The sequence below is a fragment of the Cetorhinus maximus genome, chromosome 12 (assembly GCF_964194155.1).
Source record: "Cetorhinus maximus chromosome 12, sCetMax3.hap1.1, whole genome shotgun sequence".
NCBI classification, from domain to species: Eukaryota; Metazoa; Chordata; class Chondrichthyes; order Lamniformes; family Cetorhinidae; genus Cetorhinus; species Cetorhinus maximus.
Window position 1 is genome coordinate 26,622,314 of NC_135890.1, and position 26,849 is coordinate 26,649,162.

General features: G+C 42.7%; 1 protein-coding gene across 3 annotated transcripts in view; it reads left to right on the forward strand.

The window, feature by feature from the left end:
• The window catches only part of ccdc146 (coiled-coil domain containing 146), a 151,333-nt gene that overhangs the window by 28,393 nt on the left and 96,091 nt on the right, over positions 1 to 26,849 (forward strand). The window contains exons 3-4 of one of the 3 annotated variants that reach the window (XM_078553226.1): positions 17,438 to 17,520; positions 19,877 to 20,086. In XM_078553226.1, coding sequence (XP_078409352.1) covers positions 17,438 to 17,520; positions 19,877 to 20,086 — 293 coding nt within the window. Of the gene's footprint in view, positions 1 to 17,437; positions 17,521 to 19,876; positions 20,087 to 21,826; positions 22,082 to 26,849 lie in introns of those variants that run through there. The other 2 variants (XM_078553227.1, XM_078553228.1) reach the window with 2 other exon arrangements.

Genomic DNA, 26,849 nt, shown 5'->3' on the forward strand with positions numbered 1-26,849 from the left:
TTCAATCATCATGATTCACCAGGCCCTAATCTTTGGAAAGGTGAGCCAGCAGTGAACCCTGTATTCATGCACCCTGGAAAGTGAAAGTCGGCACAACAGTGCAAACGCTGCATCAAAGGACTTGATGCAGTCGTCGCCACCTTAATGCGAAACTTTACTGGACACTGAGATGCGCCCATTGTTGGAGAGGCCATCATGGGTGCAGGTCTTGTGTTTTGGCACTACCGATGAAGACAGCCATCTCATTTTGAGAAACAAATATAGCTAACCTTCCAAGGCATCGAGCACACCTAATTCCATGTTGCCTTGTAAGGAGTAGAGGTTACTAATGCATTTTGCAAATACTTCCAGTAAAGAATTTGACACTTCCCCCTGACATAACACAAGGGTCAAGTAACTATCATGACTCAGCTACACATCACATGAATTTGAATCTCACAGAGGGAGATGTTCATGGAGTGGGGGCTAAGGTCATCCTCGTAATAAGAGGGCACACAGATGGATATGCATGACGCTTTTCAAATGACGAGACCACTCTCATGAACAGCAAATGTATTTACAAAGGTGCATGATACAGTGATTGAACATCCGTGACCAAGAAGTGATGTCAAAGTTTTGTAGTTTTTCTAACCCTACCACTTCGTCTTGGTGCATTCCTGACATCCATAGCAGAGATGGAGGCAGCCTGCTGACTGCTACACCCTGTTGTCTTTGATTACTTTGGCAGACATCCTCTTTAAGGCTGAGACCTGGAAGGCCCCGGCCTACTTTGGGTATCCAGCTGTGGGGCAGGTGCACCCTCCTCGGCTTGTACATCTGGAAGTGATGGGGTCACAGGCAGAGGGGATTGGGATCGGCTGGACACTCTCGGAGACATCTGGGTGGATGACCCTGGGGTCTCCAGATGCTGGTCCTCCTCCCTGCCTGACTCCCTGAGGGGAAGGGGCTCCTGGAGGAAGATCAAGGTGCCCCACCCCACTCTTGCCTAGCCACTGATGGATCCTACCAATGCCTATAGCAATGGAATGCAGGTCTGAGCGCAAATCCGGCAGCATCTGCTGGACCAAGGTTTCCAAGGCAGCAGCCACCCTTCCCATGAAGACCTCGAGGCACTTGCAGGTCAGAGCCACGCTTTCAGACAGAACGTGAACAGACTCATCCATTCTTCGCTCTAGTCTGTTGACTTCCTCTCGCAACTCTACCTGATTTCCTGCCGCCTGGTGTTGCACCTCCATCATGTTAGAGGCGCCGCTTGCAGAGGCTCATCATCTGACTCAGACTAAGTGGGTGCCTGATCTCCAGCAGTCCTCCAAGTTCCAGAGACCTAGGGTGTCACTTCCTTCAACTGCTGTGGAGACATGTCAGTGAGGTGTTCCCTAGAATGTGACCCCGTGCCTAATTTAGATCCATGAGCCACCAGGGTGTGTGCCTCTGCACTGATGAAGGGTGCAGGTGAATGCAGTGACGGGTCTTCATCTGATGCATCCTCAGCATCCTCCTCTGAGGGTTTATGGTTGGTCTGGAGCTCTGTCTGGGCCTGCTGGTGCCTGTAAGAGAAAGAAGATAGATTTAGGTCATAAGCAGGCAGAATACAACATTGTATGTAGAATACAACATCATTCTAATCTCACATTCTCATAATGGCATTATGCATTCGAAGGGTTACACTGATGAGGGATCTCAATATTAGCTGAGATGTCAGCACCAATTGTCTCATGGACACTTTAACATCACCAGCATCTCATCTATCATGCTGCACAAACTTATCCTCTGCCTCTATTGGGGAGGGCTCAGCACACACAGCAGGCATGCATGCTTCCAAACCTCTTCTCATCACAGTCCATTCCATTTATCTTCATGCAGGCCAAGCTTACAACCGGAGGGTGATATTCCACTGTGATTATCACTCACTATGATTATCAGGATGTGATCAACTAAAGGAGGCTTATCTCTACTGGCTTGCTGGGAGAGGCCGATCTTGCCTTCCCCACAGGAGCCATCTTTGCCTTCACCTGTCAGCTGAGCAGCAGCATCTTCAAACTGGGATAGCTCTTGGACGTCCCTCCTCCCATCTGGAATATCACCCTCCGGTTGTGAGCTTGGCCTGCATGAAGATAAATGGAATGGACCGTGATGAGAAGAGATTGAGAAGAGGTTGGGAAGCATGCATGCCTGCTGTGTGTGCTGAGCCCTTCCCAGTAAGAACAGAGGATGAGTTTGCGCAGCATGATAGATGAGATGCTAGTGATGTTAAAGTGTCCATGAGACAATTAGTACTGACATCTCAGCTAATATTGTGCAATCCTTCAGCAGCGTAACCATTTGAGTGCATAATGCCATTATGAGAGTGTGAGATTAGAATGAGTTGAAGGTTGACTTACCCTGGCGGGGCGGATAAGATCATTCATCCTCTTCCTGCTCTGGATAGCGTTTCTTTAGCGGGTACCAAATGAGCTGACACCCCCCCCCCACCCTTGCAACCACCTCCCAGGCCAGCAAGGTGAGGCTAGTGGGCCTCCCAGAGCCACCGCTCAGGTAGAAGACATCCCGGTGCTGGTGAACTCCACAGATAAGGGCCTGAGGGGAGTCATTGCTGAACCTGGGAGCAGCAGCTTTTCTCTTCAATGGAGCTATATCAGGAAATTTCCTGCACACAGCTGGTGTGCTGAGAGTTATGTGTGTGTTCAGGAGGTGTTTAAATATGACACCCAGACTTTTGACCCTATAAGGAAACAGCGGAGCATGTCCACCCCGCCATGTGACTTGGAGAGATACTCAGCGATGCATAATTAATAAGTTTCCGAGCGGGAAATCGAGCGCAATTTTCTGCCACTCTGCCCAGTGGGAAATGCGCTGCAAAACCCACCCACCACCGCACTTAGTCTCCAGAACAGAAAGTTCCGGCCCTAGTTGCTGCAGCTGTTTCTGTTAATTGGAGATAACATTGCTGGATCTACGCCAGACCATCGTTAGCAGTTGAGGAGGTTCTGCAGACGTTTGCTATTTTGGTGAAGACCGTGTCAGTGGAACTCGGGTTGGTTGTGACCATTATCAGCTTGTGATCAGGCTAAATCCTAGTAGGGGAGGAGCTGAAATTCTTTGTGAGGAAGGCAGAATTTTGAAGGATTTTGTGACTGAGATTGATAACATATTTGTTGAGTGGACTGCCTAGCCAATTCATAAGATCTGTTTTAGTGTTATCTGCCATTTAATGTGTAATTTATAGTTTATAATCTACTTCAATTTGCATGTTTAACTTAAGTTTATTCTGAGTCTTAGAGTATAAAACTAACCTGAGTTCCACTGACACGGTCTTCGCCAAAATAGCAAACGTCTGCAGTACCTCCTCAACTGCTAACGATGGTCTGTGTAGATCCAGCAAAGACAGTATTTAGTGTTTGCTTTGTTTGGCTCTTGTATAGTAAAGATTCTTGGGGCAGAATTTTCTGGTTGGTGTGCAGGGGTGGGGGCGCCGAAGTGTAAAATGACACACGATGACGTCGGGCGTGCGTCCTGACGTCATCGCACGCCATCATGCTATTTCGTTCACGGGCGCGTGCCGGAGTCGGCTGTGTGCCCGTCAAAATGTAAAAGGCCTATTAAGGCCATTAAGAAATTCATTGAACCACTTTTAAACATTGCCCATCCAACCTTAAGGTTGGCGGGCAGGCGAAAAGCCCAAGCGGCCTTCGTGTTTTTCAGGAAATCTCATCCACGAGTGGGATGAAGCTTCCTGAAGCTTTTGTTAAATAAATAAATAAATTTCCACAAATATAAAAACATGTCCCAACTCATTTGACACAGTCACATGAGGGGACATGTTTAAATGAATTTTTGAACCATTTATTTAATAATTTTAATATCAATTCAATCTCCCTGAGGCACAGAGCTGCCTCAGGGAGATTGAAGCGCTCTTTCGCGTGCATGCGTGAAAGAATGCTGGCCGTGACTCGCCCTCCTCCCCCTGCCTGCACAGGTAGTGCTGAGCGCTACTGGCTGTGTATTACACTGGGCGGGCCTTAATTGGCCCACCTGTGTAATATGGCGGTGCAGAGCCAATCACAGGCGGTGATCGGCTCTGTGCCTGCCCCCGCCCGCTCCTGCCCTGCCCAGCCCACCCGCCATAGGATAAATCCTGCCCATGGTTTAAAGTGTGGACTCTTGTGGTTTCATTCTTTCAGTAAATAACAGGATTTTGGATTTCTTTTTTCCAAAAAAGTTACCCATCTCTACCCAGGTCATAACAGGATAAATTCCAAAACTAACAATTCAAAGATGTTCTATTGGATTAATAAAACCATTCTGTAATTTACTATTGGTACTATTCAAAATATTTGGTGGGGATTGGGAAATGTTATTCTGTACTGCCTAAAAGATTTGTGCTTTTTGATTCCTCCTTTCCAAGGCCCATGCAGTATTCCAATGACTGAAAAGGCAGACAAGTAACTTGGTTCATAAGGTCCTTACTGTTGCCACTATTTGACTGCTAAGAAATGCACAAGTGTGATCTGATCTCACAGAACTGCTTAATTTTCTGTATCTGCTTGTTACCTCCTTCAGGGGAATTTCCAAGTGCAACTAAAAATTCTGTAATCTTGGAGAAACATAGGTGCAAGTGTACAACAAAGCAAACCCTGCACAAAATAAACTAATTATTTAATGGGTTAAGTCCCATCCAGTCACAAATTTGCTAAACCACATTTAGAATTTTTTCCATACTGTTTCAAATCGAGAAAATATATAGGGAACTAACATCTTCCATGGCATTCAAATATTTATTGCAGAAAGCAATTTTCTGTCTTGTGGTTTATGCATGAAAGTGGTGACGTTCATGAAAAGAAGAAAGCTCCCAACCTACACTCAATGATTTACTGAGGCATCTTAAAACAGAAACTCTTCTGTAGACATCTGAAGAAGAGTCATACAGACTCAAAATATTAACTCTGTTTCTCTCTCCATAGATGCTGCCAGACCTGCTGAGTTTTTCCAGCATTTTCTGTTTTTATTTCAGAAACTCTTAAGCACCTGAAACAATGAACAGAAAAAATACAAAAATACATATGTACTGCTCTCCTTCATTGGCAGAGGTATAGAATATAAAAGTAAGGATATAATGTTGGAATTGCATAAAACACTGGTGAGGCCACAACTGGAGTATTATGTGCAGTTCTGGTCACCACATTACAGGAAGAACGTAATAGCTCTGGAGAGAGTACAGATGAGGTTTACAAGAATGTTGCCAGGGTTAGAAAAGTGTAGCTATGAGGAGAGATTGGATAGGTTGGGGTTATTTTCCTTAGAACAAAGAAGGCTGAGAGGTGACTTGATTGAGGTGTACAAAATTATGAGGAGAATAGATAGAGTGGACAGATAGAGTGGACAGGATAAAATTGTTTCCCTTGGTGGAGTATTCTAGAGCCAGGGGACATAGATTCAAGATAAGTGGCAGAAGGTGTAGGGGGAACATGAGGAAGAACTTTTTTACGCAGAGGGTAGTGGGTGTCTGGAATTCGCTGCCCAAGTTGGTGGTAGAGGCAGAAACTCTAAACTCTTTTAAAAAGTACCTGGATCTGCACCTTAAGTGCGAAAGCTGCAGGGCTATGGGCTGGGTGGGATTAGAAAGGGCACCTGGGTGTCCTCGGGCTGGCATGGACAAGATGGGCCGAATGGCCTCCTCCTGTGCTGTAACGTTTCTATGGTTCTAAACCATCTGATAAAAATGCTTTTGGCTTGATGAAAATGTTGCTATGGTTTTTTTTCTAAAAAAACAGCAATTTAATATTGCCTGAATTTAACTGTATTCTGAAAGATGTTTGTTGAAATAATGGGGTAGATTTTCAAAACTGGGGTTACAGATTGCTGCGCCTATTGAGTTCAGTGGAAATGAAAATCAGGTAGTTTTGATAAAAGGCAGCTGATTCACAACAGCTTTATGCCTAGGCAACAAGTTTAAAAATCTAATCCAATGTGTTACTTCATTGAACCTTTTAAGTACAGTACTTTAAATCTCATTACTGAATACAAAGTCATTGATAATACATTTTGGAATGTGACAGAATCTCAAGTGCAATGAGATAATTGACTGACCACAGCTATCATCCTTTTACTGCAGGTGTGAATTAAACACCAAAACGGGCCCTTTAATTCACCTTCTTTATAAAGACACTGCAGCATTAGATTCAAATTACTTTTATTTGGGAACCATCCATAGATGTTGTCTGTTTCTAAACTAATTCAAAGAGTGCTGCTTGATTATACATTCTAGCTTCCATCCTCCCTGCACAAGTTTTTAAAACACAATCAGAGAACTCTCTCTACTCTTATAAAAACTCTGACAATTTAAAGATAGCCCCTTATTATTTGGCATTTGTTTCAGCAAGTTTGCTGAATCCTTTTATGGAAATCTATCTGCTCCATGTTCTTCACTCAAAAAATACTTAAGTTTAATTCATTATACAAAGTACTGAAAATAGCTCAAGTACATGTCTAAATATTTAGATCTGTGTTCATTAAAGGATTGAACTGGCATTATCCCAGAATTAGGTCTTCATCCAAGAAACATACCTTTCCAAAGTTTCTGGCTCTTTGATGGGAAATATAAAGGTGAAGAGTCAGCCTGGACGTTTCCCAACACATTCCAAATTGACCATATTTTCAAAGGCCTGTTTCTTGAATTAATATTTCTGGGTACAATCAAATAACTTTAACAGCAAGTTGTCACTGGGCTTAAACACTTTGAAATTCATTAAGGCCTGTTAGCAGGCATGGGGACCGTAATGTGCGATTACCCCATGCCAGCTGCTAGTGATGCAGCAGCATACACACGTCATGCTGCGTGCCCATCTCCATGATTGAGGTGTGCAGCCTAGTGCTAAATACATTGGTGAGCAGAAGGCCAAAATTCATACAAGACTTGCATCAATTAAAATTGGCCTGCACTTCTTAAAGCCTTGCCTCTTAAAGGGAGAGTTCAATCTAGCTGCAACAGATGCTGGAAGTGGACTGGAAAGGCTTTCTAGGCAGGAAGAAATCTGAATAATGGATCAGTAAGCTAGATCGAGGCCTTCTTGGTTCTCAGATTCAGAGTCTAAGCCCTTAGTGCAGGAGGTGGAACGGAGGAGAGAGGTCAACTTTCTTTATGGAGTCAAGAGAACCACCAGACGTACGCTGTGAAGACTGTGGAAGCAGTTATCCATGGAGGACGAAACAAGGAGTCTGGTCCCAAGAATCTTGGTACAGTACCAGAAACTTCCCTGCAAAGTCTTCCTCACTTAATGTCTGGGTACTTGTGCCAAAATTGGGAGAGCTGTCCCACAGACTAGTTAAGGAATAACCTGACACAGTCATACTCAGAAAACCACCTTACAGCCAACACCCTAGACTCCTCTATCGCCATCCCTGGGTATGTCCTGTCCAACTAACAGGACAGACCCACTAGAGGGGGTGGCACAATAGTGTACAGTTGAGAAGGAGTAGCCCTGGAACTAACATTGACTCTGGACTTCATGAAATCTCATGACATCAGATCAAACATGGTCAAGGAAACCTCCTATTGATTACAATCTACCACCCTCCCTCAGCTGATGAATCAGTACTCCTGTATGCTGAACACCACTTGGAAGATGCACTGAGGGTAGCAAGACACAGAATGTACTCTGATTGAGGGACTTCAATGTCCATCACCAATAGTGGCTCGTTAGTACCACCGCTGATCGAGCTGGCTGAGTCTTGAAGGACATATCTGCCAAACTGAGCCTTTAGCAGTTGGTGAGAGAAGCAACAAGAGGACCTCATCTTCACAAATTTACCTGTCACAGATGCACCTGTCATGACAGTACTGGTAGGAGTGGCCACCACACAGTCTATGTGGAGATGAAGACCCATCTTCACACTGAGGATATCTTCCATCTTGTTATATGGCACTACCCCTTAGCTAAATTGGTTAGACTCAGAACTGATCTAGCAGCACAAAACTGGACATCCATGAGGCATTGTGGGCCATCAGCAGCAACAGAACTGTATTCAACAACAATCTGCAACCTCATGGCCCGATATATTCCTCACTCTACTGTTACCATCAAGCCAGGGGACCACCCCTGATTCAATGAGGAGTGTAGGACAGCAAGCCAGAAACATCACCAGGCATACCCAAAAATGGAGTGCCAACCTGATGAAGCTATAAACACAGGGTAATATGCCTGCTGAACAGCTGAAATCAAAGCTCTCCAGCCCTGCCACATCTAGTCATGAATGGTGGTGGTGGACAATTAAACAACTAATTGGAGGAGGAGGAGGCGGCTGCAAAAACATTCCTCCTCAATAATGGGATGTATATCAGTGCAAAAGACAAGGCTGAAGCATTTGCAAGTACCTTCAGCCAGAAGTACTGAGTGGATGATTCATCTCGGCCTCCGACTGAGATTCCAACCATTAAAGATGCCAGGTTTCAGACAATTTGGTTCACACCATGCGATATCAAGAAACAGCTGGAGGCACTGGATACAGCAATGGCTGTAGGCTCTGAGAACATTTCAGCTTGTGCTCCACAACTAGCTCTGCCCTTAGCCCAGCTGTTCCAGTCCAGTTACAACATTGCTATCTACCCAACAATGTGGAAAACTGCCCTTTTATATCCAGCACAAAAAAGTAGGACAAATCGGAGAGATTGTGATTTAATGGTAATGTCACTGGATTAGTAAAGCTGAGGCCCTGGCTAATGCAAGAGGGACACAGGTTCAAATCCCACCTTGGCAGCTGGTGGAATTTAAAATTCAATTAATCAATAAAAATCTAGAATTGAAAGCTAGTCTCAGTGATGGCGACCATGAACCCATTTATGATGCTGGTAAAAACCCATTAGTGGTGTTCCGCAGGGATCAGTGCTTGGACCTTTGCTGTTTGTAGTATACGTACATGATTTGGAGGAAAATGTAACCGGGCTAATTAGTAAGTTTGCAGACGACACTAAGGTTGGAGGAGCTGCAGATAGTGAAGAGGATTGTCAAAGGATACAACGGGATATAGATCGGTTGGAAGCTTGGGCGGAGAAATGGCAGATGGAGTTTAATCCAGACAAATGCGAGGTAATGCATTTTGGAAGGTCTAATACAGGTAGGAATTATACAGTAAATGGCAGAACCCTTAAGTGCATCGACGGGCAGAGGGATCTGGGTGTACAGGTCCACACGTCACTGAAAGTGGCAACGCAGGTGGATAAGGTAGTCAGGAAGGCATCATCGGCAGGGGTATAAAAGCTGGGAAGTCATGCTGCAGCTTTATAGAACCTTGGTTAGGCCACACTTGGAATATTGCGTGCAATTCTGGTCATCACATTACCAGAAGTATTTGGAGGCATTGGAGAGGGTGCAGAGGAGGTTTACCAGGATGCTGCCTGGTCTGGAGGTTATTAGCTATGAGGAGAGGTTGGAGAAACTTAGATTGTTCTCACTAGAGCGATGGAGGTTGAGAATAGACTTGATAGAAGTTTACAAAATTATGAGTGGCATGGACAGAGCAGATAGTCAGAAGCTTTTTCCCAGGGTGGAAGAGTCAATTACTAGGGGACATAGATTTAAGGTGAGAGGAGAAAACTTTAGAGGAGATGTGCGGGGCAAGTTTTTTACACAGAGGGTCATGAGTATCTGGAATTCGCTGCCAGAGGAGGTGGTGGAAGCAGGTACGATAGTGGTGTTTAAGAGGCAGCTTGACAAATACATGAATAGGATGGGAATAGAGGGATACGGATCCCGAAAGTGCAAAATGTTTTAGTTTGACAGGCAATATGATCGGCGCAGGCTTGGAGGGTCGAAGGGCCTGTTCCTGTGCTGTACTTTTCTTTGTTCTTTGGTTCATTAATGCTCTTTAGGGAAAGAAATCTGCCATCCTTACCCAGTATGGCCCACATGTGATTTCAGACCCAAAACAATGTGGTTGAATTTTAACTGCCCTGTAAAAGGGCCTAGTAAGCCACTCAATTCAGGGCAATTAGGAATGGGCAACAAATGCTGGCCTTGCCAGCAATGGCCACAATCCATGAAAGAATTTTTAAAAATCCAATCTGGCCAATTATCGCACCATTAGTCTACTCTCAATCATCAGCAAAGTGATGGATGTCTTTGATACCACTATCAAGTGGCACTTACTCAGCAACAACCTGCTCACCAGTGCTTAGTTTGGGTTCTGCTAGGGCTATTTGCCTTCAGACCTCATTATAATATGGACAAAAGAGCTGAATTCTAGAGGTGAATGAGAGTGATTGCTCTTGACCTCAAGGCAGTATTTGACCAAGCATGGCATCAAGGAGCCCTAGTGAAATTGAGAATGGGAATCATGGGGAAAGTTCTCTACTGGCTGGAGTCATACCGAGCACAAAGGAAGATTATTGTGGTTGTTGGATGTCAATAATTTCAACCCTAGGACATGGCTGCAGGAGTCCTGCAGATATCTCCTTCCTAACCCACGACCTACCATCTAGAAGGACAAGGGTAGCAGATGTATGGGAACACCACCACCTGCAAGTTCCCCTCCAAGTCCCTTACCATCATAATGGAACTATATCACCATTCCTTCACCAATTTTGCTGGGCCAAAGTTCTGGGTCTCTCTCCTAATAACTGTGCGTGTCTCTGTACCACATGGACTGCTGCCATTCTAAAGGCGGTATACTACCACCTTCTCAAGGGTAATTGTCAGTGATGCCCACATCCCAAGAACAAATTAACAAAAAGCTTTTCCAGAGTGTAATTGAAAAATACATTTTTGGCTTAAAAGATCAGGTCCCAACACATGAGAACCCTAGCTGGCCTTTATGGGCACTGCATATGCAGTCGTGAAAGTGGAACAATCCTGATCCATGCTTCTATAATCTCATCACTGGATTTCTCCAGCATTCTTCTTGCCTGCCTCTCAACGTTGCCATCCATAAACTATAAATGATCAAAATTCTAGAATTTTGTGGGCTGTTGTCATGAAGCAATTAATGTGTATAATATTTTGGAAAATATTTTTCTTTTCAAATAGAGGTTTAGTCTGCAGGTATGCCTTAATTGGATTAAAGCCAGCTAGTCTGGGTACTTTGATATGGAAGAGAGATAATGTGCATTTGCATTTTTTGAATAGAGCATTCAAGAAGTGGGGTGAAAATTGGTGCCTTTCTAGCAGCTACCAAGCAATATGTTTATATTACTAATAAAATAGGTATTATGAAAGGGGTTTCATTGTTAAAAGGTGAAGTTCAAAGAGGTTGTTGATACAATGAGAATTAACATTCAATAGGGCTGGTAGGTATAACTTCAGTAGTTTTCGGGTGTGCAGGCAGAGGCAATGTAAGATCAAAAGGCAGCTGCAAGCCTCCAACTGGCTACACAGTGAAAGGAACCTCACTTTGAATTTGTACGGTGAAAATGCTTTGCCTGATGTTTGGTTAAGTCTATGGGTTGTTGATGCCTTAATGGAGATTAGTTTGGGAATTTGTTAAAAAGTTACGATAGTAGTAATTTGTAGCCATGTGTATATATATTTTAACCTGTGTAAATTAATGCAATGTTTTATTTAGTTTAATGTAAAACCTCGAGAACTAGTGGTCTGTTCCTGAGTTTAGAGCTGCATCTCAAATCTAACACTTAGGGCTGAATTTTGCCCCCGTCAGGGGGGTTGTGCGGGGCGGACGCAAACCCGATCTGCACGCTGCCAATAAAGGCCCGCCCAGCATGACGCGCGCCTGGAAGCACTGAGCGCTCCCTGTGCAGGTGGAGGGGGGATTACCTGAGTTGTTCCCTGCGGTCTTTCGCGCATACACGTGAAAGAGCGCAGAGATCTCCCTGAGGCACAGAGGTGCCTCAGGGCGATCAGTTTGACGTGTGTAAATTTAAATAAAGGGAAATAAAAACTTTTAAAACATGTCCCCTAATGTGACACTGTCACATGAGCTGGAACACGTGAAAGAATTATTTTTAAAATTTTTATTGACTTTTAAAACACTTCATGAAATCTCATCACGCCCGTGGATGAGGTTTCATGAAAAATGCGAAGGCCGTCTGGGCTCTTCGCCTGCCCGCCAATCTTAAGGTCAAGTTGGCTGCGCGCCCGCCGAATTGGAAATCTAAATGATGTGCGGTGACGTCAGGACGCCTGCCCACCTTCACCGCGCGTCATTTTATGCATCGGTGAGCAGGCCCCGTCCCTGCTCACTGACTGGAGAATTCTGCCCTTAAAATTATTGGTTATAACATTTGTTTAAAGTTTCCCTCTGGGATTTTTGAAAATAACTCTGCTTTACCATCTGTGTCGGTCATAACAGCTGTGGCCTCACCCACACTAAGGCCTGCATTACGATTCTCAAATCTCCTTTGGTCCTGTATTACAGAGAGTTAACTAAGATTTTTGTCTTCACTTTCAAATCCATGGCTCTTATCCTTTCTACATTTGAAATCAGTTCCCTGAACGTATCCACCAAACACCACCCTGCTTCCCATTCTCTGCTCCAACCTCAGAGGCTATTCCTTCATCTTACCCACTCCTTACCCTCTTCCCTCTAACTCAGTGTCTATTCAGCTCTCGAGCACTATGCAAAGTGCTCTGTCTGTGTACATAATTTGTATTAAAGGAATGCAAGTTACATATGTTCATTAAGGGCTTCAAAACTTTAAAACAGAATTTGGAAAAAAAGGGCTTCCACTGCTTCCCAATGCTTTATTATTATACAAAACATTTGCTTCCAGTAAAATAAAATTGCAGAATAGTACCTAACTGACTGTATTGAGTTTGAATTTTTATTTTCCAGCAATGACTTCATCAGGCAAACAATGTTACACTGGGACACCCTCAAATATATTTTGGTATACAGAAAAATAAGTATAAATGTCTGACGTACTTTACGTTTCAAGTGGATCCTATATTTCCAACTAGTTCAGAACAGGCCAAGAGACCATTTGTTACTTTCTCCATAACAACTATTTATTAGGAAAACTTAAGCGTCCTGAATGTCAGGATGTAAACATTAATTCCAAATGCCACAAGCATTAATTTCTATGACAGCAGTATGTATGTCAGATCATGCTGTTACTTCCTGTGAAGCAATGGATTTTTTTTCTTAAAATACTCCCTTCTTTTGTGCTGAAATTCAAAAAATAAAATCATGGAGTCAATTTTGCTCTTTACGTTAGTATGCCAAAGCAATGTTATGAACTTCTGACATTTTCAAGCTGAACAAATGGAATTTTCTGCTCTCGCCAGACATGTAGCTGGTCATTAAAACAATGGAATTGAGTAAATAGAGTACTTCAAGATGTGTTTATCTTCAGGAGAAAAATCGTACAATTGTGCAAAATATTACACATCATTGCATTTCAGACACATTATCCCATGGTAGAAAATTAATAATTAAATTTAATTTAGTATCATAAGCTATCAATGATCTTAATCCATATACAGGCTTTAGATTTCCAGTCCCCCGACCTGGTCTTTGGGAATATTTGGGACACAATGCTGGAAAACTGGTTTGGAATCCACCCTGCAGCATGTCTTCCTTCTCCACCCTACTCTCCCATCGCATAAGCTGCAGCCACCTTTATGAGCAGTGAGGATCCATACAAATTATATTTAATTTAGGAAAACAAAGGACAGAAATTTTACTACCAAGGATGAGAGGGGCAGATTCAGGCATGGTCGGGTTTAAAGCCCCTAAAAGTGGGTTCGGGTCAGGGGCCTGACAGGATCCCATTCATTTTAACCGAGTTGAATTTACAGGCAAATGGGAAACTTCCATGGAGCAGACGGTAAGTAATGAAAATATTTAAATCCACAATTAACTCAGGATTGTGTGGAACTTACTGGGATCAACCAGATGTGAAATTGACAGGCTGGGAAACCTTCAAAGAGTGGAACTGAAGAGCTACAGCCATACTTAAGTGAGAGGTTTGTGCTCACAGCACTTCTTCTGAACTTGGCAGGTGATTTCCAAATTCTTGGAAGTCAGTTCACTTGTTTTTGACTTCAATCACCTTGATCTGCACTTCCCTGCTGTCAGCCATCATTTATACAGCTCTACCTTCCATCTCTGATGAGGAACAAGAAAAACACCAATTCCAACACCAGCAGCAGCATAAGCTGCGTTCTCCTCAGCCACTTGCTGTTCCAAAGGACAGAGGCGATTGGACATGGAGATTCAGCTGAAAGAAGGCAAGTCCCTCAACAAAGGGTCGATAGGCAGAAGATCAGCCCTCTCAACATGTATGAGCACCAGTGCCTCCGGAGGCTCAGGATTTTTTTTATGGCAGGCCATTACAGATATACAGAGATATCCTCCTGGAACTAGGCCTCCTTCCCAGTGGACCAGGTGGGCATGCATTGCCAGTGGCCATCAAGGTGGCTGTCACTGGAGGTCCAGCCCCAAATCTCTGCCTCTCCTGAGAATCCTGCTTTGTTTTCTTCAGCAAGGAAAGAAAGCAGAAAGTTGTGAGTTTGAGAAATGGATTGTGTGGAAAGAAGGGAAGGGCAGCATTTGTGGAGGGTGACTGTGAGGCATGGGTGTGAGATGCCACAAAGTTGAGGGCATGTCAGTGTTGGCCATCCAGATAGGGATGGGGGAAGGTGCCTGGAGAGAGACGAATGAGTGGAGCTGCAAGGTGTGTTGGTCTAAGGAATGTTGTGCAAGAGAATGTGGAAAAGTCAGAGTGTGAGGTTTGACACCTGTTATTCCATTAACTTGTTCTGTCCTTCTGAGGCCCTTGAACCTCTTAGTTTAAGGAAACACACTCCTGCTGCTTAATTCTACAGCCACTTCCATCCATGACTGCTTGGCTTGAGAGTTTGGTATCTTCATTCCATTGCTGAGAAACATCACCCTACTTCAGTTCCTCAGATCCACAGCAGGTCTCCACGTAAGAGGCAGAGACTGGGCAGGGTGTGGACAGCCTCCCCAAGTCTCCTTTACATTCCTGTCTGTGCTGAGTGATAGTTCAGTCATTCTGACCACTACTGGGATCCCTTTAATTAGAAATCCTTTCTTTAATGAATTTGGCATGTCATCTGCCTGCCCTTTCTGATTGGTTGGGAAACCTGGAAGTGGGATGCTAATGCCATGGCTGAGTTAAAGAACCTCGGCAAAGCAGTTTCAATGACAAACTGGTTTTTCAACATGCTACCTGCCTCCCCATCGCGGCGGGTCTGCTTAAATAAAATTCAACCCATGGCGTCTGCTGTGTCTGCAGGTATTTGGCCTGCAGACACCAACAACAAGGGCTGTCTGTTAAATCTTGCCGATGAGAGTTGAAAGGCCAGCAGAGGTGGCAGAGGAGGACTCAGAAGTTATTTGGAGATGGATCTTTGCAATTCAACTCAAAGCATAATCATGAAGAGGTCCCAGAAACAGCAGCAAGATTTTAAATTAAAAAAACAATTTTCAAGGCTACCTTCTCCAAGACTTGCCTCAACAAGTTTCCAGTTCCAGTTCCGTGCAACCACTTGGCAGATGTTGGGGAAGATGTTTCGGTTTGAAGATGGCGTAGGATAAAAAGTTTGTCAGGAACATCTCTGTGGTGGGTGGAAGTCACCCCAATCAGAAACTCTTTCCCTATTGTCCATCCGTCTGCAACTGAAACTCAGCACAATGCTAAATGAAATTTGGAGAAATGTTTGTTTTGTTGGAAAATTTAACCATGCGTTGTGTTTCATTCTGCCCTATCATTAGGACTTTAACAAATAACACACATTCTGCATTGTGGGTGTAAAATAACAATGCTTAAATTCATGATGGTAAGAACCTCATGAGCCACCAACATGGTGGTGGACTGTGACAGTGCTGCAGTCTTTTCAATTATACTAAATGGATTTTGGCCCCTGTAGTAACATTACTGAACATTTTTTGCAATTCTTAACTTCCATTAATTTTTTAATGTAAGTAATAACTGCTACAGTCCTTTAGTATTATGTCAATAGCCTATACAACTAAGCCAAAAACAATTCCACAGCTGACTGAAACAAAAACAGAATTACCTGGAAAAACTCAGCAAGTCTGGCAGCATCGGCGGAGAAGAAATCAGTTAACGTTTCGAGCCTTCATGGCCCTTCGGCAGAACTGAGTCATCCTAATACATTTGACAATATTTAAAATTTGTGGAATAACAATGCGGCTGTTATGATCAAAACACCAGATAAACCTGTTTCTATTCCCCAAGAGTCTATCAGAAGTGCTCAGAAAAAGGACAGCACCTGGGTACATGAAGTGCGAAACTTAAATCTAGAAATCTTAGTCAGCCTCATAAGGGGGCAGAGCTTCTGTCCACCACTAACAACCACGTTGTGTACAGTTCTGGGTGTCACATTATAGGAAGTATGTGAACGCATTGGAGAGAGTGCAGAAGAGGTTTACCAGAATGGTTGCATGGATGAGACATTTCAGTATGAGGAAAGATTGGAGAAGTTGGGACTGTTTTCCTTGGAGAGGAGAAGGCTAAGAGAAGATTTGATAGAAGTTTTCAAAATCATGAGGGGTCGAGACAGAATAGATAGGGAGAATCTGTTCCCACTTGTAAACAGATCGAGAACCAGAGGGAACAGTTTTAAAGTATTTTCCAAAAGAAGCAAATGTGAGGTGAGAAAAAACTTTTCACACAGCGAGTAGTTAGGGTTTGGAATGCACTGCCTGGAAGTGTGGTGGAGGCAGATTCAATTGAGGCATTCAAGAGGGCATTGGGTGATTATTTAAATAGAAACAATGTGCAGGATTACGGGGAAAAGGCAGGGGATTGGCACTAAGTTAAAGTGCTCAGAGAGCCAGTACAGACACGATGGAACGATTGGCCTCATTCTACACCATAACAATTCTGTGGTTCTGTGATGTCAAAGGCAGGAAATTTCTACATTGTGTGTCCTACTTTGCAAACCGTAACAGGATATTGGAAGAATAAGACTGGAGGAAGCTTCATGTTGTCAGATGAATCATACTTCCTCCAGAAAGGAGTGCTGGATGAAGTCCAGGCAAGGGAAGTAATCTGAAGATAATTTTTTTTAAAATCAACCTAAGTTTAGCCCCCTTAACTAAAAGGCCTGAGAGGAGAACTGCTGAGAAAACAGAACTTTCTGTCAGCAGGTTGAGCTTCTCTAGAATTCACCCATAGTGACGTGGGCACTTGTCAACTTCAAAGGAAATTGGTGTCATCTCAGTGAACCCACATAATTTCTCAAGATCAGGGCTGGAGGAAATCATCAGATGCAACCCCCGTGTAACTGCAATGATTACGACATACAGATTTCCAGGATCTCTATTGCTAATATTACAAGTCTAAAAACTTGATTTTAACATGTATGACATTGTGATAAGCTATTAAAGATAGAAATATTAATTATTCTCTTTCTCCATTAATTAGATTAAGTAAAAAGCAATAATCAAAGCATAATACAATATACTATTACTAAAATTTAACTTTTCTAACTTTCAGTTATTTTCTGCTGGAAAAATCGGTGGAACTCAAATTGGCCATTTGAAATCCAAATACATGTTGTTACACGAGGCTTTAAAAAGGTACAGCATTGATTAACAGATAATTGTTAATAATTAATTGTTGCATTGGTAATCATTTTATGTTGAAAGCCTTTCTGTCTTTGGGGAGATTCTTTTTGCATACCCTAATTTCATCACCCTCAAATGCTTTAATTCTAAATGTTATTTGGACTTGATTTTTCCTGTGGATGGGGTTTGGGGGGGTGGTGTAGTCAACTCCACTAACTCCACTGTGTGAAGTGTGGTGGGTAGAACTTCCATCTGCTGCTATATTTATGCTGATCCATTCTAAATCCAGGGAATTGACTTACTGGATTGATTGGAGTGGGTGTCCAAACTTATAGCAACACAGGAGAGGCCCCACTGCAAAGGTAAAGTCAGAGCAATACCATGCCATTCCTGAAGAGGGTTCCTGAAGTCCAAAGAACTAAGGAAAAATATCTATACCTTTCCTCTCAGGGAAAGAATCCAGGTCTTTGCCAGGATATCCCTCTGTTAGTTACATGAGATCAATATCCACCTCTCCAGGATCAATTAATTAGATTTGCTATAGAATTGTGCTTTCCTACAGCTAGAATTGGATATTCTACTGGACCTATCAGGGTGATCTGTTTTGGCAGAGTAGTTCAGATAGCATTGTTGCCTCTCAACATATCCCAGGAAGGGTAAAAAGTACATGAGCTCTCTGGCTTATTGTAAACTGCACCTGGCATCAATGACATTAGCAACTTCAGTCAGTTTGCTGTGCCCACAGCAATTCGGCATGTCTCTGTGAGGCATTAACAGTTCATTTACTATCCCATGGAGGCTGACAATCAGGGAGGAAGAGCATTGGGATTTGCCCACACTGCTGGATTCCCACAGGTGCAAGGCATCTTAGACTGCACTCACATAGCCAAGTGTGCTCCATTCTCATGAACTGATTCTCAACGGGAAGGGCTTCAATGTTCAACTTGATTGTGACCACAGACAGCGGCGAATCAAGCAGCTCTATTCATGGTTTCCTGGGAGTTGTTATGATGCTTTTACCAGAACTTGATACCCCCTCTGTTTCACTCATAACATGGTAGGCTGGCTGCTGGAGACAAAGGCTATCTGCTCATCAACTGGCTTATGACCTCTGTTTGGAACTCAGGTACAGATGCAGAGTGCTGATATAGTGAGAGACATACAGCAACTTAAGTTCTGATTGAGCAGACCATTGGTATCTTGAAATAATGGTTACAGACTGGACAGTTCAGTAGTGGTCCTTTACCACAGCTCAAAGCAAGTGCCAGGATTCATAGTCATTTGCAGCATGCACCACAATCCTACTGTTCTGAGAGGGGATGCCTTGAAGTAAAGTGGAGCAGGAAGACAAAGAAGGGCTGAGGAACCAGAAGATGCAAAGGAAGAACATGGTACAGCAGTATTGTGAGCTGACAAAGCTGTAAAGCAGCATATTATAAAGGAGATACTATGCTGAACCTTTACTCTTGCTCACAGCACCAATCCTCCCTCCTTTTGTTTGATCCAGTCATAACAATGACCATATCAGTGCCCTCAAAACATAGAATTTCTAAGCTTATGCATGCTTATTTTTGTAAAATTCTAAAAAGGATCTGTGACGATTACTTTTGCTGGAAATTTCTTCATGGACTATCCTGATTGGCTGCCAGAACTTTGGCAAAGGATCGATGGAAATCCATTTACATGTTCATATCAGGTTTCACTGATCAACTGCTGAAGCTTTGCTCACCGAACGAGAGAATCTCCAATGAAATCCTGGTATATCTCTTGTATGGGAGAAACCACATTATGAATGGTAAGAAGGTCTTAGCTGTCAAACATGGAATGCACATTCTGAACTTTTACAATAAGGATTCGAGACACTTGTGTCCTCATGATATAGGTAGATCTATCAAAGTTTTCTAGATAAATCAGCATGGTACTAGGCAAACAGCACCAAGTCTACAGGTTAGACGCCATTGCTGAGAATTATTTAAAACTCATCAGAATTTACAGCACGTCATCTGAAAGACACATACAGAGGAAACACTCTATTTTGCAACAGATTCATCATCAGTTTTGACACACAATCATTAAGTTTACTTATAGTGCATGAGGATCACTTCTTTCATGTACCATATATTTTGATTTACGTTTTGTTCATGGTGCAAATCATTGGATTTTCAAATTAGCAGCTGGTGTACTGTAATTTATATTTTAAATAATGCTCTTTTCCATCCAAAACTTTTGAGATATTCTGTGCAACATCTCAGATAGTTAACTATACCCTGTAGTTGGTTTTCATTTATGCCTTTCTATATTCTTTCTGTAATATAAATTAGTTTCATGTAATAGCCTTATAACTGGAAGAACCTATTCATATGTTCAGGACGCAGGAGTCCGAGATCAAGTTATTACAGGATGCTAAGTTCTTTACTGCTGAATTGGAGCGCCAAAGGCAGGAGTTGGAAAAAGGTGATGAGTTTCCTGAGGGCTACGATACAGAGGTCAACAAACTGAGACAGCAGCTGCTTCTTTGCCAGAATGAACTGAACCAGACAGAAGAGCGCATATCTCAACAGAAGCACAGAACTGTATAGTAAGTAGCTTTATTACCTGCCCCATTTTATTTGGTGACATTATGCTCATACTTTGCTACATCACATGTGGTACAGTCATCCTCTAACAATATTGGTAAATGGTTGGCGTATACAACAAAACATTTACAACAATGTTAAGATCTGTAAACAGAGATAGACTGGAATTAGTCATTTTTTGGAATAAAAAGAGAATTACATCAATCAGATTGTTGCAGACAACTAAACAGCTCTGAAGAAGAGTCATACAGACTTGAAACGTTAACTTTGTTTCTCTCTCCACAGATGCTGTCAAACCTGAGTTTTTTCAGCATTTTCTGTTTTTATTTCAGATTTCCAGCATCTAGAATATTTTGCTTTTAACTAAATATTGGTATCCTTGTTCATTTGTGTAGATCTTTTACATTATTGAAAAGGAGGTACTGATGACATTTTGGAAACAGTAGTTCGTACTTTCTGAGCCAGACAGCATGAAGAATAAAATATAAATAACATCTGTGAAAATTTAGTGTGTATATGTCAGTCTAATTACTTGACAACAGATGGCTCAATTACTTTTCAATCTCCATTCTTCATTTAAATAAATATGCAGGAAACTCTGCTGAAATACACAGGAGAGGAATAAGAATGTTAAAGTTATTCAAAATTCTTCATAACCATCTCTTAAGAATATTCACCCGTTTCAAAAATCAAAGAACTTAAAATAGTTTCTAATCCACTTGAGGTGCTACTTTTAATGTTGTAAACCTGAACCCCCAAATGCCTCTACACTACCACATCACCCAGCTTTCCTCCATTCAAGGCATATTTATGCCCAGGAAATTTCTCAGACCAGCTTTACTAACTGCTCTAAAATGTTTCTTATATTTATTACAATACTTTCCTTCTTGCATCTAATGAATTCAGGATTTATCTCCTCCCCAGTATCTTTCTCTTTTGTAAACACTGATACAAATTACTTGTTAATTATCTCTGCCGATTTTTGTTTATTCTCTAATAACTCATTATCCTTTCTTCTGAGGGACCCAATCTCCCATTTAATAATTCTCTTTTTATTGATAGGTTGCACAATACTGTTCTTTTTAATATTTTGTTAAGTTATCTCCATACACTTCCTGTTTTCTGTCCTTATTCCTCTCTCGGGGTAGATTTTCAGCTTCATCGCCTAGGTAGAAAATCCTCCCATTTTGTTTTGGTTAGATGTATTTTTTCAACAACATGAAACTAGGCAACAAATCAGCAAATAAGGCTCTTTCAAGAACTGACATGCATAGGAGCGAACAAAAGGGAATTTCTTCTAACTATACAAAACACATTTGTTAAAAAGTATAATGAACGGTCAAGGAAAGGTCAGAAAATTGGACTGATTTCAAATTACAGATTTAGTCAGTGTGCAACTTTTAAAATGTTCCATGCTTGGGGGCAGCAAATGTTATGACTTGGATTGTAGAATGTTTTAGTTCACAGTGAATAGACATCAATTGCTGAAGTAATTCTCTCGAAAATTATAGATAATGTTCCCTAAATGGCAAAGGCAATGTGTAATTGATCATAGGTTGAAACATTGAATGTATTGAAAACGGGCATACAATGGGCATAGCGATCAATCAGCATGCTCAATAATAGCAGCAAGAGCTAAATTGGTGTTTATGCTTCAGCTGATTATGATTGGTAAGTGTACAGTGTTACCCATGCTGTGTATTGACAGCTCACCAACGAGGAGGGGAGGAGGATATTGGGTGGCTGTGATGCCAATTAAAAGCAGCATACAACTCTTAAAGGGGGGCCCAATTTGTGAACCATTTCTTTGAGTCATTCCTATAAAGTTAAGATGGTGGCTAGAAAATGTTATACAGGGGCCCCTCAATTTTCGGACACCACTCTGGAAACTCTTGTGGAGGAGGTGACCAGGAGGAAGGAAGTACTATTTCCATGCTGTTTCCAGGACCTGGCTGCAATATAGCAAGAAATTCAATGATCTGACTAGAATTGCTAAGGTAAGATTCATATTCATATCTCTCTTAGTGTCTGCTTATCCCTGTAACCTTAGTACCTGCAAGACTTCCCTCTCCCACTTCCTCTCACTCTAAAATCAAAGCAATAAATTTTACCGAACTTCCTTCTTTTGCTACTTGTACACTCTGCACTTGCTCCTGTCCTCAAAAATATCTCCTTCATTTTCGCACATCTGTGGCCATCACACATAATCTACACTATCCTGCTGTGATATGTGCAGCTTCACAACCTTTCTGTAGATGACACATTAACACAATCCTTTTCTTCTTCCGAGCAAACTGGTGCACAATACCAGGGAACTGAAGGAGGGGCATGATCCGGTAAGGTCCTGCACCAATTGTAACAGATTGCAATGAAGCTAGTGGCTAAAAATCACATCACAAGTGTTGCAACTGTCAAGGTTGGAGGACAGTTTCCGCAGATCACTTATCCGCTTTAACCACTTTTCCTCTGCTCACTGAACCCTCACCCTCATATGTACCTCATGACAAAACTTAGAACTGCTCCCCATTTGTCTGCACTAACTTTGTCACTAACTGATAATCCTTAACCCTCTCTTCTCTTTCTAGGTCTTCAGGAGTAAAAGGTCCAGTTGCAGGAGAGATTGAAGAGGATATTCACCTAAAGACACAGTCATTCAACCTTACCCTTGCAGATACCGAGCTCATAAATCAGCACCATGCCTAGTTTAGAGAGTCAATTACATAGGATATTTATGGCACAGTAAAAGGCCATTCAGCCCACTCAGTCCCTGTAGTATTTATGTTCTACTCAAGCCTCCTCCCATCTTTTCTCATCTAAATCTAACCTTCCATCTATCTCCTTCTCCCTTTTATGCTTGTCTAGTTTTCCCTTAAATACATCTTTAAACACATCAATTATGGGATTTGTATTTGGAGATTCATGTGTGCAGAAGCATGGGGATTGGGATAGGTTGACCCAGAAACCTGCCCTGTTTGATTCACTGTTTGTATTGAGTTGACTGATTTCATCTAGGGTCACAAAAATTGACTATGTGACTAGACCCAAGAAGAGGAAATCAACTAGGGTTCCTGAATTTGTGAATTCCTTCTGGAAAATGCCTGTACGTGGATGTTGAATAAGAACTGGATGGGGGAAGAGGTATGATGCCATACTCTCCCTTGTTCAAATTTTCAGTAATAACTGAACAATCACTATCTATACTCAGACATGTAGAATGGCCACTGTGACAAATTACATCAGACTATAATATGTACATTATGTGTGCCTTTATCTTTAGTTTCAATTTTTCCCTTATTTCTTTATTCATCCACGGTGTATTGTCACTGGCTGGTTTGTTTTTGCTTTTTAGTGGGATATATTTCTCCTGGAGTCTATTGATCTTTGTTTTAAATGTTTCCCACTGCTGTTTTATTTCTTAGTTAGTAAATTTTTTCCAGTTTATTTCCCCTAGTTCCATCCTCATTCTCTTAAAATCAGCTTTTTTCAATCAATACTTTGATCCTTGCTTTATTTATGTCCTTCTTAATCTATGTGTTAAACCATATTGTGTTGTGATTGCTAATGTCCAGATATTCCCCTACATTTAATTTTCTTATCTGTTCTGGTTCATTTCCCATTACTAGATTTAGCTTGGTTAGATGTGGCTATATTTCAGAGTATGTTCACCAGTACATTAAATGTAGTATATAGAGGACTTTCAACACACTTGTAATTGGGTATGAAAAATAATTTCTGTGTACACACTAAAGGATTGCAGGGAAACATACTTACCTTGCCTAATACAAAATAAAACATTTGATTTTCTAATATCCGCTGTGCCCAGGGGATTCTGTGATCATGGACACAAAACCAGAAAATCTCTCCACTTTGCCAAAGAATTTAACTGCTTTATTGTTCATGTTGATGGAGCCAGATGATGGGTTGGGAGCATAAACAATGGCATGAATCTGTTGGGCTGTGCTGAAAATACTATGAAACACTAGTACTTTGCCAGACTTGCCTACTTTATGCCTACTCTCATAGAAACATAGTGGCCTAAAATTGCTTATGGCTCATTTTCAGGTGCAGGTCCATAGTTCATGACCTGCCAGCTCCTGTTGCTGTTGAGACAGGTAACATGTAAACTTGATGCTACCTCCTCATTTACCTGATTGTAATGTTGACCCAAGTTGGGCATTGCTGCTGGCTGCCTGAGCAGTCAGCAGGGTACCAAGCAACATGCTGTCACAAGGCAATGCCCTTTTAGTTTTGAAAATATAACTTTTCAACTTTCAACTGACTAGAAACCTTGCAATTTGATATGAGACAGATGCAAGGCCACCTTCCAAGCTGAAGGTGAAAAACAAACAAACCTTCAGAGACCCATCGAAACTCGTCACTCTCTGAGGAAGAGACATTAAAAGGCACAGTGCAGGATATTGAAATAATGGCTGACACAGACCCACACAAAAGCTCTTGGAAACACACAATGGGTATAGGGGATGGCATGAAGGGGAGATGATGGTGTATAGTATTGTCGCTGGACAGGTAATCCAGAGACCCAGGGTAATGCTCTGGGGACATGGGTTTGAATCCCGCCACTGCAGATGGTGGAATTTGAATTCAATAAAAATCTGGAATTAAAAGTCTAATGATGACCATGAAACCATTGTCGATTGCTGTAAAAACCCATCTGGTTCACTAATGTCCTTAGTGAACATTAATGAACACGTGACTCCAGACGCCCAGTAATGGGGTTGACTCTTAAATGCGCTCTGAAATGGCCTAGCAAGGCACTCAGTTGTATCAAAAAAGGAATGAAACCGCACGGACCACCCAGCATCGACCTAAACACGAGAAACGACAACAGCAAACTCAACCCTGTCGACCCTACAAAGTCCTCCCTACTAACATCTGGCGGCTAGTGCCAAAATTGGGAGAGCTGCCTCACAGACTGTTCAAGCAACAGCCTGACATAGTCATCCTCATGGAATCATACCTGACAGATAATGTTCCAGACACCACCATCACCATCCCTGGGTATTCCCTGTCCGACCGGCATGACAGATCCAGCAGAGATGGCGGCATGGTGGTATACAGTCGTGAGGAAGTTGTCCTGGAGTCCTCAACATCGACTCCAGACCCCATGAAGTCTCAGGGCATCAGGTCAAACGTGGGCAAGGAAACCTCCAGCTGATTACCACGTACCGTGCCTCCTTCAGCTGATGAATCAGTACTCCTCCATGTTGAACACCACTTGGAGGAAGCACTGAGGGTGGCAAGGTTGCAGAATGTACTTTGGGTGTGGGACTTCAATGTTCATCACCAAGATTGACTCGGTCGCACCACAGCTGGCCGAGTCCTAAAGGACATAGCTGCTAGACTGGGTCTGCGGCAGGTGGTAAGGTAACCAACAAGAGGGAAAAACATACTTGACCTCATCCTCACCAACCTCCCTACCGCAGATGCATCTGTCCATGACAGTATCAGTAGGCATGACCACCACACAGTCGTTGTGGAGAGCATGTCCCACCTTCACATTGAGGATCCCCTTCATAGTGTTGTGTGACACTACCACCATGCTAAATGGAATAGATTTCGAACAGAACAAGCAACTCAAGACTGGGCATCCATGAGGCGCTGTGGGCCATCAGCAGCAGCAGAATTGTACTCGAACACAATCTGTAACCTCTGGGCTTGGCATATCCCCTACTCTACCATTACCAACAGGTCAGGGGATCAACCCTGGTTCAATGAAGAGTGCAGGAGGGCATGCCAGAAGCAGCACCAGGCATACCTAAAAATGAGGTATCAACCTGGTGAAGCTATAACACAGAACTACTTGCGTGCCAAACAGCATAAGCAGTAAGTGATAGACAGAGCTAAGCCATCCCACAACCAACGGATCAGATCTAAGCTCTGCAGCCCTGCCACATCGAGTCGTGAATGGTGGTGGACAATTAAACAACTCACTGGAGGAGGAGGCTCCACAAATATCCCCACCCTCAAATGATGGGGGAGCCCGGCACATCAGTGCAAAAGATAAGGCTGAAGCATTTGCGACAATCTTCAGTCAGAAGTGCAGAGTGTAGGATCCATCTCGGCCTCCTCCGGAGGTCCCCAGCATCATAGGTGCCAGTCTTCAGCCAATTCGATTCACTCCACGTGATATCAAGAAACGGCTGAAGGCACTGGATACTGCAAAGGCTATGACAATGTTCCGGCAATTGTACCAAGGACTTGTGCTCCAGAACTTGCTGCACCCCTAGCCAAGCTGTCCCAGTACAGCAACAACACTAGCGTCTAACCGGCTAAGTGGAAAATTGCCCAGGTATGTCCTGTACACAAAATGCAGGACAAATCCAACCAGGCCAATTACCGCCCCATCAGTCTACTACGATCATCAGTAAAGTAATGGAAAGGGTCATCAACGGTGCTATCAAGCGGCACTTATTTAGCAATAACCTGCTCACTGATGCCCAGTTTGAGTTCCGCCAGGGCTACTCAGCTCCTGACCTCATTACAGCCTTGGTTCAAACATGGACAAAAGAACTGAACTCCCAAGGTGAGGTGAGAGTGATTGCCCTTGACATCAAGGCAGCATTTGACCCAGTGTGGCATCAAGGAGCCCTAGCAAAACTGGTGTCAATGGGAATCAGGAGGAAAACTCTCCACTGGTCGGATTCATACCTAGCACAAAGGAAAATGGTTGTGGTTGTTGGAGGCCAGTTACCTCAGCTCCAGGACATGACTGCAGGAGTTCCTCAGGGTAGTGTCCTCAGCCCA